This window comes from Melanerpes formicivorus, unplaced genomic scaffold (genome assembly GCF_026170545.1).
Source record: "Melanerpes formicivorus ecotype bairdi unplaced genomic scaffold, bMelFor1.0.p_v2 SCAF_18, whole genome shotgun sequence".
Classification (NCBI taxonomy): domain Eukaryota; kingdom Metazoa; phylum Chordata; class Aves; order Piciformes; family Picidae; genus Melanerpes; species Melanerpes formicivorus.
The window spans coordinates 7,824,760-7,843,545 of NW_027142370.1; the positions used below are offsets into that span (position 1 = coordinate 7,824,760).

The 18,786-nt window shown below is 41.4% G+C and overlaps 1 protein-coding gene across 2 annotated transcripts in view; it reads left to right on the top strand.

Annotated features, from left to right (window-relative positions):
* The window catches only part of STK32B (serine/threonine kinase 32B), a 136,265-nt gene that overhangs the window by 96,208 nt on the left and 21,271 nt on the right, over nt 1-18,786 (top strand). For both annotated transcript variants that reach the window (XM_068149500.1, XM_068149499.1), the window contains exons 5-7: nt 300-337; nt 6,383-6,472; nt 15,165-15,268. In XM_068149500.1, coding sequence (XP_068005601.1) covers nt 300-337; nt 6,383-6,472; nt 15,165-15,268 — 232 coding nt within the window. The remainder of the gene's footprint in view (nt 1-299; nt 338-6,382; nt 6,473-15,164; nt 15,269-18,786) is intronic.

The following is an 18,786-nucleotide window of genomic DNA, read 5'->3' on the forward strand; positions in this document are numbered from 1 at the left end:
GCGTGAAGTCAGACTCTGCTGGTTAACCTTTGTGAAGACACAGTCCAAAACATTTAATTCAAGTGAGAACTATGACAAGCTCATTTCCATGGAAAGTATTTTCAAGTCCTGGATCAGCTTCAAGACCATTCCACACGGAATCACAATTCCCACTTTTATCAGAAAGCAGTTATGTGTGATATGGTTTTCACTGGGTTTGTAATGGTTTGGGTCACTTGGTCCTCATACACAGGTAGGGAAAGTTTTTAAACTGAAGGTTTCCTTTGCCTAAGAAATATAATCCATTCCTTCTTTTACAGGGACATCAAACCTGACAACATACTACTGGATGAGCATGGTAAGTGAACATTGATTGTTGTATCTCAGATATTGCTAATTCTTGAGGTCTCAGTGACATGCTCATGACAGACTTTGGAAATTAGCCTCAGATGTTGGTTTCTTACCTAAATCTGAACTTTCTTTGCACAGTCCCTCTGTCCACCTTGTAGATTTTGTAATTTCCATTCCTATTGCCTATATATATATGTGTGTGTGTGTATATATATATATATATGTATATATATGTATGTATATATATATGATGGGGTGCTTGGTGCCATGGGTTAGTTGTTTAGGTGGGTTGCATTGGTTGAAGGGCTGGACACGATGATCTTGAAGGTCTCTTCCAACCTGGTCTGGTCTATTCTATTCTATTCTATTCTATTCTATTCTATTCTATTCTATTCTATTCTATTCTGTTCTGTTCTGTTCTGTTCTGTTCTGTTCTGTTCTGTTCTATTCTATTCTGTTGTATTCTGTTCTGTTCTGTTCTATTCTATATATATTCCTATTGCCTATATATATGTGTGTGTGTATATATATATATATATGCTGATATACACTGTATATATAGATATAGATATAGATATAGATATAGATATAGATATAGATATAGATATACTGATCTGACACTTATAAGACCAGAAGAAGGAATTTAATGTGAATTGAGAGCACCAGGCCACTTGAAATTTTTGTTTCAGTTTTTCTTTCCTTTAACAGAATTTCTGTGAATCACCATAATCCTCTTTTAGTAGTAGAAGCATGCCAAGCATTTATTTTCTTTTAGAAATCCTGACAGGCTAAGAAACTTTATATAGCAAATTATTTCTCCTGTCAGTGCTTTAAAAATTGCATTCCCACACTTAGATACAGAAGTTGGAAATTTGCCTCTAAGTCTGCAAAATTTTTTTTATGGCTCTCCATGTAGTTCTGACTCAGATAACACACACAAAAAAATAGACAACACATTCAGCTTTGAATTTTCAGTTCCAATTCCATGATCTCAAACAGAAAATGTGTGGTATGGAAAAAGAAAAAAGTCAGTAAATGTCTTTAAAATTAAGGTTGCTACATCTACACTGTCTATGAAGCATTTTGCTGGAACCTCATGAATCATTTCACAACTGTTTGTGGGAAGAATGTAAGAAATTACCAGTGAAGAGCACAGCAACCTGGTATCAGAACAGAAATACATACAGAAGAAAGACTACATGGAGAATGGAGATGGGTATTTGCTACTGTGGGAAAGCCTTGTGCTCTGTTCACCTCAGAAATTAATTAAAAGCAGTAAATCTTTGAGAAAAGGCAAACTTGAAATGAGAACAATGATACCATTATCTTCCAGAATCCATTGCAGAGCTGCTGGGTATACAAATTAAGGTTGATTAAAGGGGTAACACTGCAAACAACTGGAGTTTGGCCCTGGGAATATGGAAGCCAACAAAGCTAAATGAATGTTGGAGTTTTAAGCCATCTAGAATTTCAGGGATCTAATGCTTCAGACCCATAAGTGTTAATGTTCTCTAGCCACTAACATCAGTAAATAAGCATGAAATAGCAATCTCTTGTCTTTAAGTCCTGGGTGAATTAAAGATGTCAAAGATGACATGAAATGACCATGAGTGTGTTAAATCTTTGACTGACAGCCCTTGAAGTATGGTTGCCTTTATCTCTCCTTGCCTCTCATCAAGGTCAATTACTGCACAAAATCAGCCTCTTGTGAAAGCTTTCCTATGAGGGCTCAAATATTGCAGACAAGAAGCTAGACCAGAGTGAGTGGCATGCTTCAAAATGAGGTGTTTTGCTGATTATAAGCTGTTCAGCAAAAACTTTTTCTGTAGCCAGCTTGGATATTTAGGAATGGATAGCCCCTCTTCTGCAAAGCAGGGCAACACTGCTCCCTCACAGCTCACCAGCAGACAAGTGGTGAAACAGCCATGCTTCTCCAGACTTGCACATAGATCTTGGACAGCAGGTTTATTCAGCCTCTGACACTGATTAACAAGATAAATGCTCTCAACATAATTCATCCACACTTTGAAAATACATTTGAAACTTTTACATGCCTATGTGGCCTTTAAAGAGCACACCCTCTTGAAATGCACAGCCTTGAGGAACACACCTCTAGCAGTACAAGGAGGTTTCTAACAATCTCCTCGAGGGTAAGTGACAGGCTACCAAGTCATGCCAGGCTCATGTGGGTATGAGCTTAAGCTCTTGTACACTGCGCAGGCAAACCCAGAGAGATGCTTTATTAATTGTTCATAGAGTTTGACCTTCAAGGACAAACCAGGTCTGAATTTGCTCCAGACCGTTCTTGTGTTGAGATTTTCCATCAGCTGTGATGCATGCTGAGTTGATGGCATTAATTCTAGCCTGGTGTTTCTTCTCTTTGCCCTCACATTCACCCCTTTGCTTTCAGGTTCTGAGAAATTCAATGAGGTTTGAAGTCATGTACATTTTCCTCTGCTAAATGCTAGTCAGCCAGCTTCAGCCACCTTTAGGATCTTGCTTTAACTGCTGCTATGATTTGTTTAAAAATTAAATAACAGCCCCAATAAAGGTAATTTTGTATTTACCTCAGACAGAGGCCATATGGAAAAGTGCAGCATAAAAGCTGTGTAGCGCTTCTGCAGTGCATGCACGCATGAGGCTTCTCAAACTCCTGCACAGTGCTGTGGGTATTAACTTACAAATTTTCCCTATTAAAGCCTTAACTGGAAGCTGGCTGAAACACTTTCCAGTGAAATAACATGCTTGCAATGTGCTGGTTGGTGTATGGGAGATAAGTGCAGTCTGGGATGATTTGCAAAAGCCACTCTGCAGAGAGCCAGAGGAACGTGTTCATTTGCCTTTTCTTCCTTTCTCTCCACCATCATCTTATTATCACACGGGGTCGTGCAGCCATGAGGATTAAGCAATGAGCTCTTTCCCTGCAATGCCTGAATTTAGTTAAGTCCTGCTGAATCTGTTGTGTGCTGCTCTGCTTCACAGCTCTTAAAAACTAGCCCCAAGTGGCAATCACATACAGCTTATTTCAGTGTTGTACCAGGGATACAACTGTGGTTTTGACATTTAGTTTTCCACAATAATATCCAGAAAGGGGTATCAAGTACAAGGTGTGAAGCTCAATGGGAAAAAGTTCCCATGAACTGAAATCTTGGGAGCAGCATAAAGTAGCTACTCTCTCAGTATAATAACTGTAGCAACAGCAGCCATTCCAGTTCCTGTATGCAACTATTGCAGCAAAAAGATATCTTAAAGGCTGATGAGAAAGATGCCTACAGAAAACTGAGGTCTGACTCTCTTGAAATAGTCACACCAAGAAGGAAAGACTTAAAAAAAACCCAAATAAATTATCACAAACAAACAAAATAATTTGCTAGACTTAAAAGAGTTGGAACCATACAGAGGTGTGCACAGGCAGGCAGAGCCCTGCCTCAACATCCCCCTAGCCCTCCTGCCTCACTCCCTGCTGCCTCCTGCTCAGATTCAATCCCAGACACAGCTTCTTTCCACTCCTCCAGCTCTCACCTTGTGCTGTTTGTAGTCCCTGTGGCAGCACAGCCATCTGCCTGCTTATGGGACACCTCCCTGTACAGGCAAAGCCTGTCTGGGCAGGCACCCCACTGTCCCTGGGGTAACCTTGCAATGGGGAAGAGCAAAGATGTTTTACCAGTGGTACAGACACAGCTCTGCTCTGCCCTGCTACATGTACAGCAGCTGCCCATCACTCCTGCATTGGCAGTAGGATTCAGAGGAGCTATGCAGATCCTATCTTCCCAATCCACCCTTTACCATGCAGAAAGGCATTTTTCACAGAGCCCATCAACCAGTGCACACAGCATTTCACGTGTGCTATTTTGGTTTTGTTAAATGAAAAGAAACCTAATAAAAGGGAGAGAAAACAATACACTACAGGAGAGGCAATTTTCCTTGCAGATCAACTCTTTGGATCAGTCTGAATGGATGTTACACGATAGGTGTTTTGCAACAGTCTATCATGCTGGCACTCTAATAGGGAGCATCGCTTACAATGCTGTCATTGAAATGATAGAACTTTATATTCATCTGTCACAGAAAGAGAAAAGTATTAGTTTGCCAGGATCCTTGCAGCTTTACATTCTACAGTGTTCATGGAATTGCTTCAAACTGCTGCCATGATGTGGCTGTATGTGGTTTGGAAGCCATTTTCAAGCCTTCTGCTGTGGCGTTTTATTACTGCAGAAAGAAACTGCGAACATGCCGTGCTCCAACCGCCATGGAGGAGGAATATCAGCTTGAAATCTGAGGGCAGGCTGGGCTGTGGACACTAATTCTTATTATGAAAGCCTAACATCTCCTGCCTTTCATAAACTGAAGAATTTAATCTCAGCACGGTTCTTGTCTGTCATGTGCAGAGGTCCTCCTGGGCTGGGTGCACTGGGAAGAAAGTGTCAATAAAATGTAAGCAGGGCTTTGGAGGAAAAGTGCAGAAAACATGCAAAGTATTTAATTGAAAGCATCTACTGTGTCTCCCACGTGGAGAAATAGTTTTAAGTTTAGCAGGGAAATGTGCTGCTTTTTCACTTCAAAACCTACTCAAGTTTGGCCATAAGAGGAGCCTCTGAGAACCTCCACTCACCCATAGAATCATTGAATTGTTTTGGTTGGAAAAGACCTCTAAGGTCGAGCCCAACCACCAACCTGACACCACCATGGCCATGAAACCATATCCTGAAGTGCCATGTCTACATGGGTTTTTTTGAGCATATACATGTTAGAGGTTGGCAGATATGTTTCCTGTGGACTTTGAGCAGAAGCCAGTTTAGAGTGTCAGAGCAGCATAATCTTTCATTGAGACTGCAGTTCCTCCATCAGGCACCACAGCAACATTCAACATCAGTCATTTGTTAGACTCTTTTCATCTTTGGCAGCAAACGTGGTAACAACCTCCCTCACTTAATAACTGCATCATGCCCAAAGCCTGCTCCATGCTGTGAGCTGAATGATGTTGAGATCTTGATTTAAAAAAAGAAAGAAAAAAGATCACAGGAACCTGTCACTCAAGAACCTAGTTCAGCACATGAAACATTAATCCTGAGTGCAGGGCTAAGCTGGGCAAGGGAGAACCTTTCCCTGCACTCTGTCCTCCACGATGGCATTGCCAGATGCAATCACAGAGAGCATAATATCTGCATCACTTCACAAGACAAAACTATTCCTTAAGCAGAGCTGTAAAACCTGACAGCAGACTTAGCAAATTAAAAGTCTGCAGATTTTTTAGGCTGGATTTATATTTAGTTTATCTGCCTATGGCAAGCCAAGATTAACAACTATTTCTTCACTGTGGTGGAGCAGTTTAGCCTGTGCTTATCATAACCTACTCCAGGAAAAAAAGCAATGGCAGCAGGTTTTGGCCATCCAGCCTGATTAGCCCAGTTTAAATCAGCTGGCTGGCTGGTCAGGCAGCAGGACCCCAGGCTGACTTCTGTCACTTATTTTTCATCTTTCCAACTGCTGTCAAATGGGTGATCATTTCGAACCCACTGCTGTTACATGGGCACTCTTCTGCTACCATAGATGTAATTGTATAGCTATTGGGCTGTAAAAATACCCTTTTTTGCTTCTTGGCTCATTTTGCCCTAATGAGAGTCAGAGAAGGCCAGGTTGATGGTCAGCTGAAGAGGATGTGATAGCGGATGGGAGTCATGAGTACCTGAGATTGTGAGGAGTGGCTCTGGCTGTAGATAAGAAGAGGTAGATTTCACACACAGCTTCATGTGCTGCTCCTGCATATTACTGCTCTAAGAAGATTGTTTCTGCCTTAATGTTGATGGCAAGAGAATTGACCAGCAAAAGAAAATAAATCCAGCAATGTGAGCAGGTAGTGGATGCAACTATACTGAGAAAGCATTCCACCACTTTGCTGCCAGTATGTTGTTTCCAGTCACAAGCAACATTTAACAGTAAATTGCCATGAATTGTTACAGATCTTTCCATTAACACTTAAATATCAGACAAATGGGAGACTATTTTTATGATGTGCTGCTTTAACTTCTGATTTTACTTTGTGTGATTGCAGGACATGTTCATATCACTGACTTTAACATAGCAACCATAGTGAAAGGCTCAGAAAAAGCTTCTTCTATGGCTGGCACAAAACCCTATATGGGTAAGTTTTCCAGACTACTAAGAAAAACCTACTCCATGAAAAATCATGCATTAAGGTTAACTAACAGCATTTTTAAAGGATTTTAAGTTGTAAAAACATGCAATGATTGTGATCCACTACTACTTCTTTCTTTGGCAGCATGTGTGTGTTAGCAATGGAAAACAAGAGATGGAGGGACTGGGCTGGAGCTGGATCTCTATGCTGCTTGTAGTCAGATCCTGTTTGGTTTTGTGAAGCAGAATTCAGAAAGGTTTACTTTACCCCTTTCATTTTGTGAAGAAACATAACTTTAGTGATATGGCACAAAGATTCTTCAGCTGCAGTGCTCAAATTAAGAAAGCTTTGGGTTTACTCCTGAGAGATTTCTGGCTTTATGGCTCTGTCAAAGACTTTCCATATGGCTTTGCCTGAGCCATTTAGACAATGAGAGAAGTGGGGGAAAAAAAGGGCTTGGAGGTTGGCTTTATGCTTGGGAGTAAGGTTTCATCAACAGGAATTTAAACCACACTATAACATCAGTGTAATGAGACAAAATCCCTCCAAGCAAGGTACTTCCTGAGCACCAGAACCAAGGAAACTCAATGGTTCCTGCAAGACATGCCTTCTGCTATGCTGGTTTTCATGATGATGAAGGTATGAGAGATGATGAAGGCTTTTTTCCTCTCCTAGTTTTTTACAAGACTCTCTCCCATGTGGATCCTGTTATGTTTAATGAGTTATGGAGGCACTCTCTAGCCTTTCCATTTGTAGAGGTACTTACAGGATTTCTCACTTCTTCTTATGGCCAATTTAAGGAAATAAACAGAAAAATGTTCTCTCTGAAGCCTCCATTCCTATTTGAAATCTGACTGAAACAGGCTGAGATTTGCAAGGGAGTGATTTAATTCCCTGCAGCACAACTGCATAAAACTGGTATCCAGGCAAAAAACACGGTGAATTGATACTGTGTCCTAAGACTGCACTGGCTGTTCTGATTAAGATCCCTATCTTGTCATGCTAAGCATGGTGTGAGCCAGCTTCTGCAGCCTGTGTATAATCCCACTTCACATTAGCCTTGTTGCCCCCGAGTCTTTCTCTGCCTGAAACTTTCCCAGCCCATTTCCTTACTTATTAAATGGTTGCACAGAATGTAGCTGAACCTGAATGTTTTTCCAGAAACCCTGCTAATTTCTCTACATTCCCCCTTCCCAGCTGACTCGTTCAGACAAGTCAAATCCCTGCTACACATAGGCAACAAAACCATGGACAACAGTGAATCTGAAAGGAATGAGGTCAACAGCCTGGAGAGACAAACTGCTTCCAGCTGCTTCTGTACTTCTTGAGGCCATTGACCTGAAATGCTGAAGTGAAATCAGCTGCTTAGTATTGGAGGTTCTTTGGGGGTTCTGTCTCATACTGTTCAGCTGGCTCTAGCTGTGAAATAAGATGTGTGCCTTAGCTGGTTTAGGAAACTTGTGTGGTGTCACCCATGCTTGATTTTATCATTACAAATTCACTGTTTGTACCTCCTGCCACACCTTTGATTGAGGGTGTTGTCAAAGGTTTTGTTGTAGCAACAGCCTTTTGGAAATCCATGAATTTTCAGGCTGTCATCCTGTGCTGGCAAGCCCTGGAAAGCATCCTTCCTTTGAGACCTAGCTGCCTTTTGGCAGGTGCAACTGCTGCCAGCAAACGGATGCAAGCACTTGGGGAGCCCTTTCTGCTCTGCATATAGACCAGGAAAGCCAGGGCAGGACATGGTCTCTGAATGCAGACTGTGCCTGGGATGTTCAGCTGTGGCTCTTTCTTCCTGCAGAAGGCTATTCATTAGGTTTGGAAACTGCACTCACCCAGCTGGAAGCGTGTCTGCAAGTGTTTGCCGCTTTCAACACTGCTCCATCTTTGAGTGGATGTTTCATATATCAGCCCCTCATGCAGGCTGCAAGAAATATGGTTGTGTCTCAGAGAATACACCCTGTGCTGCTTTTGCAGTAGTGACCCCTTTCCCCTGCAACAGGTTGGTCAGCTACAAACCAAAGTGTTAAACACTAAAATCCATCTAGAACACATGCCCGATACATTACAGATGTGGCCCTTTGTTTATTCCTCACTCTGGCATAAATTAGAGGGATTAAAGTCCCATGGCAAATACTTTTTACTCACCAAAGAATTTCCTTTTTGAATGATCAGTTTCCATACATCTGCATAGTGTTTGTGAGTGCTGCAAAAACTTTCCATTCACAGGTGATCATTTTGGGGGGGGTTAGGGTTTGTTTGGGGGTTGGTTTGTTTGTTTCTATTGGTAGGAGGCTTAAGGGGGATTAGGTAGAGACTTTGTGTTTTTCTTCAGCAGAGGCTGAAGTGATCCACAGAACTTTTTGGACTTTAGATCAAACAAATAAAATATGTGTTGTGGTATAAATAATAACTGACAAAAATCCAAATCCAATAAAATCAGTCATAAATTGCAAGAAAAGTTTCAGCTACTCCCTCTCCATTCTAGAGGCTTGTTATCTCAGGTTTTCACAGCTGCTTTCATAAGTGGCTTTCTCGGTGAAGAATGGCTGTAGACCTGAGATTACCAGAGGAATGTGCATTTACAGAGCTTCACTGAACTCCTGAAATGTCTGAGTCATCCATATTTATTAATTAGTACTGTGTGGGAGTACTATTTGGAGTCAGAGGAAAGCTAGTGGATGTTCTGATATCAGCCTTACAGGTAAGAGAAGGCTAAATTTGTTCCTGAAGTAGATTCAACATAGCAAGGACAAATTTGGAGTTGGGTTTTCAAAAGTGCTCAACCTTGTTCTTCTTTGTACTCATGCAAACAATTACCTGATACCTTTTTTTTTTGCATGTCATTGCTCTTTAAGTGTGGGTAGGGTAGAGTTTAGAGTTCTGAGAATCCACTCCCTCCCCCTTTCTTGTACTGAGGCTTTGATTGTGGAGTGTCACTGGGGATGTCAACCTGCCCTTTTCCTCACAGGGAAATAGCATCTTGCCAGGACCAGCCAGGAGACTTCTGTTTGTTCTGATAAGCAAGAACCAAGAGTGGGTATGTAAAGCTTTGAGGTGGAGGAATAAATTCTGGCTGCACTGATGGTTGTTTTCAGCCTGCACCAGGAGTACTGTAGATGAGGGGATTAAGCACTGAGCTGTGAGGGAGTATTCAGGTTTTGGCTCTGCTCTGACATTAATGAGGAGGCACACATGGAGCTGAAAAACCTCAGGAGATCAGGGAAGAAGCTACTGTTTCCAGATGCTTTTGGCCTCTCTGTGCTTTCTACCACTCTTTGAGATCTTGCATCGAAACTGCCAATATAATCACTTCTTTGACTATATCAGACAAAAACCTCAACAACCAGCCAAACAAAACCACAACCAAAATATAACATGAGTTCAAATGGCAGCTTTCATTTGGGCTTTGGTGTTTTTTTGGTGTTTTGGTTTTGTTGGGTTGGTTAGTATGTAGGTTTTTTTGGTTGGTTTTCTGGGGGTTTTTTCCTAGCCTGCCTTGAAAGGTCCTGGTCACATGCAGAGCTTTTCAGACAGATCTGAGTAGGAGGAGACCTCCAGCAGAGGCAGCACATAGAGCAAAAAGAGAGGACTTCTATCACCTCAGGGGGGCATTTTTGGCCCCTGGGTAACTCCCATTCTGTAGTCAACCACACAAGTCCCTCAGGGATTTTGGGTGCATAAACTGTTGTGAAGACATTTGCTAACCTGGTAGGAGTATGTGATGTAAGAATCTCTAATAGTCTTTCTGATGTGTCAGGTACACAGCCTGTCCTGTGAATCTCCTGCTAGCCAGGCCAGTTGATGTCAGTGCTGGGACAGAGTGCCTGCTGTCCATGCACTGGACTGATCTTCCAAACAGCAAATGGACATTTTTGGACACAGTCTCTTCAACAAGTTGCTAGTGAAAAGTGGCACTGCAACCACAGTGAGCCTCTGGATGGAGTAGGGAAGGTAGTTCTGTATAATTTCATATTCAGTAGTAGGAGACCATGATGTGCTCATTGCTCCTGGGTTGTCTTTCAATGGGGCTAGCAGCTTGAGGTTATTTCCCTGAGTTTGATCCAGATGTTCAACCAGTGGACCAGGTTCCCTGTGCAAGGGCAAGAAGTGAGTTCTGTTCAGCGGCTGAGTAATGCAGAGGGTTTTACAAGGACAGCAGCCTGAGTAAGGGCAGGAGAGGTTGTATAGCCATATGGCAAACTAATAAGGCATTCTAAATGCAGTATCTGTGATTAGTTAATGGTATCTAAAATATTTTCTTTGATTGAATAACTGCATTAAACATGAGCATTAAAACTACTGAGGCGTATTATGTGAATAATGGTCCAAAAATCAGTTACACTGCTGTAACAAGTCTAGACCTCACACTAGAAAATTGCCAGCCCAGCGTGGCCAGGCTCTAGGAAGCACTTTGCCTTATACAATAGAAGTTAGCAGTTGGCTAGTCAGAGAGCTCTGAGTCAGAAAGCTGTCTGTTATAATTTAGACTCTTTTAGCACATGAGAAAGTAAACACTAGGAGGTAAATTGCTGGTTTACCAAGGCCACATTTATATTTAGGGAGAGGGAAGCTGTTTTCTTCCATTTTGCTTTTAAACCTGCTTCTTCTCTAAACAGAAGATCACTTGTCATTGTTGGAGTTTGATTTCTGTTTTCTATTTAAGCCATGACCTAGAAGAAGCACTGACCTCTGAATTTGCTTTTCAAACCTCTGAATCCACTTTTCAGAAGTGAAAATTAATATTTCTCATCACAGTGCTGGGAAAACAGTTAATATTTCACAGAAATGTCAGTCCAAGGTTCTTGGTCTCAAGTTAATTTCTTATTCAGCTCAATCCATCAGCTGTTAAGCCTAATTCAGCAAGGTGAAGCTATGAATTTCTTGTATGCATCAAGCAATTCACAGATTTAAACTGGCAAAGGTCTGAGCTTTTAGCAGCTTATCCTGTGTTAGTCAATCAAAATATTGCATTGTATATTTCTGTATATATCCTTTTATATATGTATTTTTTCCCCAAGAGGAAGGATAGCTGGCAATGTGTTTTCATGATGAACCTCAGCTGATGACACTGGAATCTGCTTTATCTATGAAATCTCAAACATTACAATAGAATCTGTATCACTGGAACATGTTTTCCTGCAATGACTGTGATAGCCTACTGCTTTGCAACCCCTGCTGTATGCCCCAAGCCTCTGATTCCCCTTATTGACACGTAGGGTCACTGCTGAGATTCAAACAGAGACCTCTAGCTAGCCAACCAGGTAATTAATGTCAGGATTTTCATTCTTGAGAAATGTTTTCAACACATCCAACTGAACTTGGTGATTCAAAAACACTGAAGCCAAACCACTATGGCTTTATTTTTTATCTTCTTTTCAGTTTGTCCTACTAATGACATTGCCACAGGCCATTTTGTAGGGATTAATGACCAGCTTTTGTTGGCAACATTTAGCTGTGTGTGTGGACGATCAGCTCCTTACAGCTAATCGATCTTGCAAGGCTCACTTGCGAAATATTGCTTAAATACACTGGCTAGTTAATTATCTAGTAAAGGCCACTTGAAGAAGGGTCTAATGTGCTCATCTCACTTCACTTTCTTTCTCACCTACTTTGCAAAGTTTCAAAGCAGCCTATAGAAGTCAGCAATGCTTCAGTGTCAGTAATAGCTCTGTAAGCTTCTCAATCAACAATTGTCAGTCTCCTGGGTAGTGGAAGACAAGTACACCAGGCATGCTTTGATTAGCTTCTCGCTAAGGAAGTGAAACTTAAATCAGTTCATCAGAAAAGAAATGCCCCATTGTGCTGTTTAGGATTCGTATCAGAGCCACTCTGAGGTCTTCATTTTATGCTTTATTCTGATGAATTATATTTCTGATTAAACCAGTATGTCCCATCAAAATTAATAACAGCTATTCTTTGCGCCAGCAGTTCCCGCTGATAGGCCTGAAACTACTTTATCATGGACAGCGTTTTCAGACTCACCATTGATCACCAAATTAAAGTGGCCTAAATTTCAGTGATCTGGAGCACTTTAACTACAGAGATAAGTGACACATATGAACACTCAATAGGTTTTTAGAAACCCTCCTTAAAAGCATTTTGTCCTGTGTACAAAATGCTCTTTTAGAGGAGGGAAAAAATAGTGAAAACTGGATTTGGTGGTGTTTGCACTTACATTGATATTCTCCTTTATTTCAAGCTCTTGAATCCCATCCCACTTCAACCCAGCGTTATTTTCTGTATTTCACAGCTCTAGTTCTTCAGACTCCATCACTTGGAGGATCTTGTGTCTTTGTGTAAAGCCATGTCATGTTTCTGAATGAGCAGGCAAGCTCCAGAAGTCTGCCCTAGAGCCTGGAGGCCTTTGTTTATGTGGAATGTTCCCCTTCAGAAAGGCTTTTAGACACACATCCTCATTGTGAGGCTGTATTTAACAACCTTGCCAAACTGGGAAAAGGTCTTCTGGCTTTAGCAGGGTTGACATTTCATTCTGAGATAAAAACCCTGAGGAAGGAGACTGTAAATAGTGTTGCACCTTCAGTCAGTGCCCCCTCATCTTGCCAAGTGGTGCTTAACAACCACTCCACTGGTGCTGACTGAATGCGGTGACAGTCCAGATCAAATAATACCGCATAAAGCAAGGGGAAAGGGACCATCTGCTTTAAAAATCAGGAGCCTAACCACCAATTCTCTGGTCTAATGATGTCATCAGTTCAAGGTGAGAAGACAGAGCTACAAAGCACCAGGGCCAGTGGGCAAAAGAAAGCCTTTTCTGCTTTAGGTATGATGAGCTGACCTTGAAGCTTTTAGAACAAGCAAGTGAAAGTGGGTAACTCAGTCACTGAATTAGCAAAACAGCTGCAGCCTTCTGTCAGTGATGTAGGTTACAATAAAGTACTTTCACCTCTACCTCACAGAAATCAGACAGTGATCTGTCACATTATTACAATGTTAAAGCTATAAAAGCAAGAGTGAAACCGAAATTATATCTATAGAGCACAACAAAAGAAGGTCACAAAGGCTATTTGCTGTAGTGAGATATTATACATCTTCTAGGCACAGTGAGTAAAACCTGTAACAAATGTGGTGAAATAAACCTTCAGTACAAGGTGCCTATGGTGATATGCAAAACAGGACTTTGGTGCTGGATGTGCAGTTTAGGTGTATTGATCCACTGAAGTCACACCACACAAAAAGTCTGCCTGCCCTCTTAGTGTCAATCTGTGTGAGTGACCACATGCTTGCAAGCTGCGACCGGACAAACCTCCAGCAGCATGCAAACAAGATCTGAGGTACCTCTGAAGACAGAGCATGCCAAGTGAAGCTATGTTATGGGAAGGTGAGATATTGCTAACTCAGTGTGTGACTTTTATGATATTGTTGATTTATGCCATACTGGATCATGGCACAAGCTTCCCTATGTCAGTGATCCACTGGTGAGCTATTCTCCAAACGTGCTTTGTGGCAAAAATATTTATGTGATTGTAGTTCTCCTACCAAATGTATTTAGAGATAGTCTTGCTAGGCAGAGACTACAGAATCACTTTCATTCGTTCATTGGTTTTTATTCTACAGAGTAGAATTTTGCTATACATCATTCATGGATGCCAAAATCCCCTGTCAGGTTTGGCTCTTCAAGGCTTTTTAAAGTCAGTTGTGGAGCTGTAATCCATTATGTTGCCATCCATAATGCAAGGACTGCAAAAACTCCTCTGAAGGGAATGCTTTTCCTTTAATTAAAGGGGCTTCTTTAAGCACCATGCACAGTCAAATCCCAAACTGCCAGCCCGAAGAAGTGTGACCAGATGACATTCATTGCAATATGTCCACTAGAAAGTCATGTGATGGCGATCAGGTGGCAGTGTGGTACTTTAAACTCAGTATCATGGCCAGGAGAGGCTCACATGGTAATTGCAATCTAGCGCGATGTTACGGTTGGCGATAGCGTTGTTTAGAAACTCCCCAGGGAAAGTCTTGTTTGTACAAAGCGTACTGAGATTCTGCTGTGAGATAATTAGAAAAGCATGACTGACTTCATTTCATATCCTCTGTTATTTATACATGGCTTTCTGAAGAAACTCCAGTGACATTATTCAGTATGTTTTCCTTCCTGAAATTAGCCAACTGAATCATTGTTTCGAAAATCACCCCCACCATGCACACACCCCAGAATGTAATTTTTATGGAATTCATTACTTTAATGACAGTCTCTCTATTTTCAGTCATGGCAAAGTTTCTCAGTGTAAGGATTTGTATTTAATGAGCATTTTCCTATCTTGGATACCTTTAAAATCTGTCTGATTAATTCTATCTAAATGTAAAATAAGGATGAGATTTACCATGTTCAACATCTCCATCAATCACAAAGACCCACCTTGCCTGCAGATATTTGTCTCATAAAATATTTACATTACCCCAAGTCATATTTCAGTTCAGGTTTTCCCCTCCTATTACTCATTTTTATTCATCTAACATAAAACTTCAATGGACCTGATCAAAGTTAACATAGAAGACCAGCTGCTGAAAAACTCTGACCAGCGAGGGTCAGAGCATTTGTCAGCAATCTAAGGCCTTGAATTTGCAACACATGAGAATGTATTTAATTCCAGTTCATTGCATCCTTATTAATTTTTCAGCTGTACACAATAATGATCCATAGTCTGACCTGAATTTTTGTTTGATGTGACTGTTTTAGCTCCAGAAGTGTTCCAGGCCTTTATGGATGGAGGTCCAGGATACTCGTACCCTGTAGACTGGTGGTCACTAGGAATTACAGCATATGAATTACTGAGGGGTTGGGTAAGAATGATAAATTTCCTTAATATTTAATACACTGACTGACAGAAGTTCCAAAATCTGCAGTCCCCCTGAGTGCAGCCTGCATGATAAAATGTGAGTGGACAAAGCTGTGGTTCAGGGCAGGAATGCCACCCTGAGTATCTTCCCATCTGGAAACACTGTTGGGAGAGTTTCACTGACTTTTGGTAAAGTTATCACAGTTTGCCTAAGTCTGGTTTGGGAAAGGCCTGATCTTTTAATGGTTTCTCCACAATGCAGAACTGAAAACAATGGTATTTTCTTCAAATAGAAGTTGAGTTACTTCAGGCTTTATTACATCTTTGATTCTGGTGGGTAATACCTTAAAGGAGCTAACACAATATCCTAAGATGCTTGGCCCAGCTATGGAAAATGCTTATCTGCCAGTGCACTTGTTACTTATCTAATCAATTATGTGAATAAGCTTAATGAAAAAATCTTCATGAGCACAGTCAAATATCACAGAAGATAATGGAATATTTTTTTTTCTCATTTGGGTTCAAAGGATTGAATTGGATTGCTTAAATATTTACTATTCCCTACGGGAAACTGATTTTAGATACTGTTTCAGGATAAAAACATAGCTAAAGTAGCTAAACTATTTTAAATTCCTCTTTTGGAAAGAGGATTTCATTGCATTGCAGTATGCTGGGTTTAAGGAAAGAATATTTGTTATCATCTGGCACTAAGAGTACCACTACTCTGCCCAGCTAGGGACTTTCTAATGTGAGCCAATCTATGCCACAGAGATCTCAGTTTCACTTAGGATGACAGACAGAGGAAAGTAGAAATACTGAAAGCTATTATTCTTGGGTTTAGATGGAAAACTACACTTCAGACTGTCTGCACATTTTACTTCAATCTTGAAGCTACAGTTTTCCAGTCCCTAAAGTTTGGCCAATCTATTTGTATTTCCACAGAAATGGCAAAAGTCGTGTTCCTGATACAAAGACCTCTCCCATTCCAAACCTTAGTCCCTACTCTCAAAGCATGAGAGTATGGGCAACCTTTAAAAATAAAGAAATAAAAAGCCCAAATCTTTGCAAATTTCCCTCTCCATCATTCTCAGGAATTACTGAGTCTTCAAGTGTTCCCAGGATGGGAAATTTTACCTGAACAGCTAAGGTCTGGCAGTGATAAACATAATACATCCTCAACAGTAGCTGCAGCCAGGAATACTAGCTGCACATACCATGAATTAAAAGAACATCCTCCTGGATTTATATCAACCCTTTCAGTAATGAGTATCTCCAAGAAAGCAGCACAATGAATGGTTGGGTAAGGGAAACTGAACTTCTGAGACCAATCACAGAAGACACCTTATCACTTTAATAAATGAAAAACTACAGAGAATGGAATCTATTTGCCAAGATCCATAGAGTCTTTTCTGAATAAGTCTGGCTGGCTACAGACAAGCAAAGCTGAGACTGAATCCATTTTTTGAAAAAGAAATACCTTGCCATCTGTCCCTGCTCCAGTCAAACAAGCCAGCTTCTTTTCTCATGAAGAATGGCCCTTACTCACTGAGCAAGGCAGAGGGTGGCTTGACAGCTCATGTCTTTGTATGGGCTAGGAAAAGGTGTAATTTTTTTCCTGAATTGAATTTCTAAATTCTTCTGATCTAGGCAAGGTCTAAATGGATACTGTGATAATGTAACAGCAGTGATGATGAGGAGTAGCTGAGGGTGTGGGAGATGCGCTTCACCAAAGGCGCGTTGCTGTTTGCAACAGCCGTGAGCTGCAAAGCTCCATCTGCTGCTGCAGCCTTGTGCAGATGGCTGCAAAGAGGCAGCTTGTGTGTACAAGGCTGCAAGCTAAACCTGCAGGCAGGCAGCCCCCTCCTCCTGCACATTCCCGCAGCACTTTGTTTGGCACCCCCATTGCTGCAGAGCAGAGGGGTGGGCACCTGGTGCAGCTCAGGGGAACGAGGACTATGCTGGTTGCACTGGACAGTGCCACCCAAAAATATGACTTTTCTCCAGTCAGAGCATGGTGCATGCCGGTGTGTGGGGAAGGCAGGAGCACTAGACATTAGAAGAGTCAGAAATTTTGATCATTTTCCTCTGGGCTGATGTTGCCTGTCCGAATTTAAGAGGAACAAAAATTATGTGCTTTTCATTGAGCTGAAGTTTTGGGTTTGTTTTCCTCTACTATTTTGAGATGGAAGAGTCTTCAGAGGAGGTTGTCCATCCAGTGGACATGCTCACTGCAGGGGGGTTGGACTAGATGAGCGTTGGAGGCCCCCTCCAACCCAAATCATTCTATGATTTCACCCTCCAGGGGACTGAATAGATGAAAAATGTGTCAGACAAAGGTGTGAAGGACCACAAAAGACCAAGATTATAATGGCCTTTTTATTCTTTTTTAAAGTATTTGTAGTTCAAATTACCTGAGAACAAAACTAAACTTCTCTGCAAATCTCAAAAAAAATAAAATAAGATCAAGATTCAAGATTTTAGTCTGGAGTAAAGAAGGCTCTGAGGTGACCTTATTGTGGCCTTCCAGTATCTGAAGGGGGCCTACAAGAAGGCTGGGGAGGGACTTCTCAGGATCTCAGGTAGTGATAGGACTAGGGGGAATGGAATGAACCTGGAGGTGGGGAGATTCAGGCTGGATGTGAGGAGGAAGTTCTTCACCATGAGAGTGGTGAAGCCCTGGGATGGGTTGTCCAGGGAGGTGGTCGAGGCCCTGTCCCTGGGGGTGTTTAAGCCCAGGCTGGATGAGGCACTGGCCAGCCTGATCTAGTGTGCCCATGGCAGGGGGGTTGGAACTAGATGGTCCTTGTGGTCCCTTCCAACCCTGACTGATTCTATGCTTTGAAATCAAGAAAAAAAAAAAATCAAGTCCAAATGCAAAATGTTAAGAATCTTTAAGATAAGGTAAGTTTGAAAAGAATATTTCTGGTGAGGAAAAAGGGATGTGCAGAAACATCCTTAACAGCAAACCAAATGGCAGGCTCTTTCAAATGACAGGTTTGAACCCGATTCAAGAACATTGTGTATTCAGAGCAAACATTTAGGTCCTGTTGAATTCATATGGACATGATATAGCTAAATGACAACAGGCTAGCAGAGTTTGAATCAAAGGAAAAAGATTTAGGCAATCCTGGGATTTATTTTCAGACTATCCCAATGCCTTGGAATGGGCTTGGTTTCATACACATGTTCCAAGTTAAACCTGTACATGAACCTTCTTAAAACAAGAGTATTCTCTGGGCCTTTCTGAAGGTTGCCTTTAATTCACTGTCAGATTAGAAAATTAACACCTAGAAATATTCTTAAATCCTAAACTGCTATCAGTAGATGATAGCAAAAGTCAAGGGATGGTTCAGTTCTCTGTGAAAGTAACAACTGTCTGCCCTTTGCTGTTGAGGATACTGGATTAGAAGGTAACCACATTGTGTTTGAATTACAATGCTTTGATTCACACACTGCTGCTATGATGGCATCTGGCTGCAGATCTCGTATCACATATCTGTCACCTGCTGGGTACATCTTAAT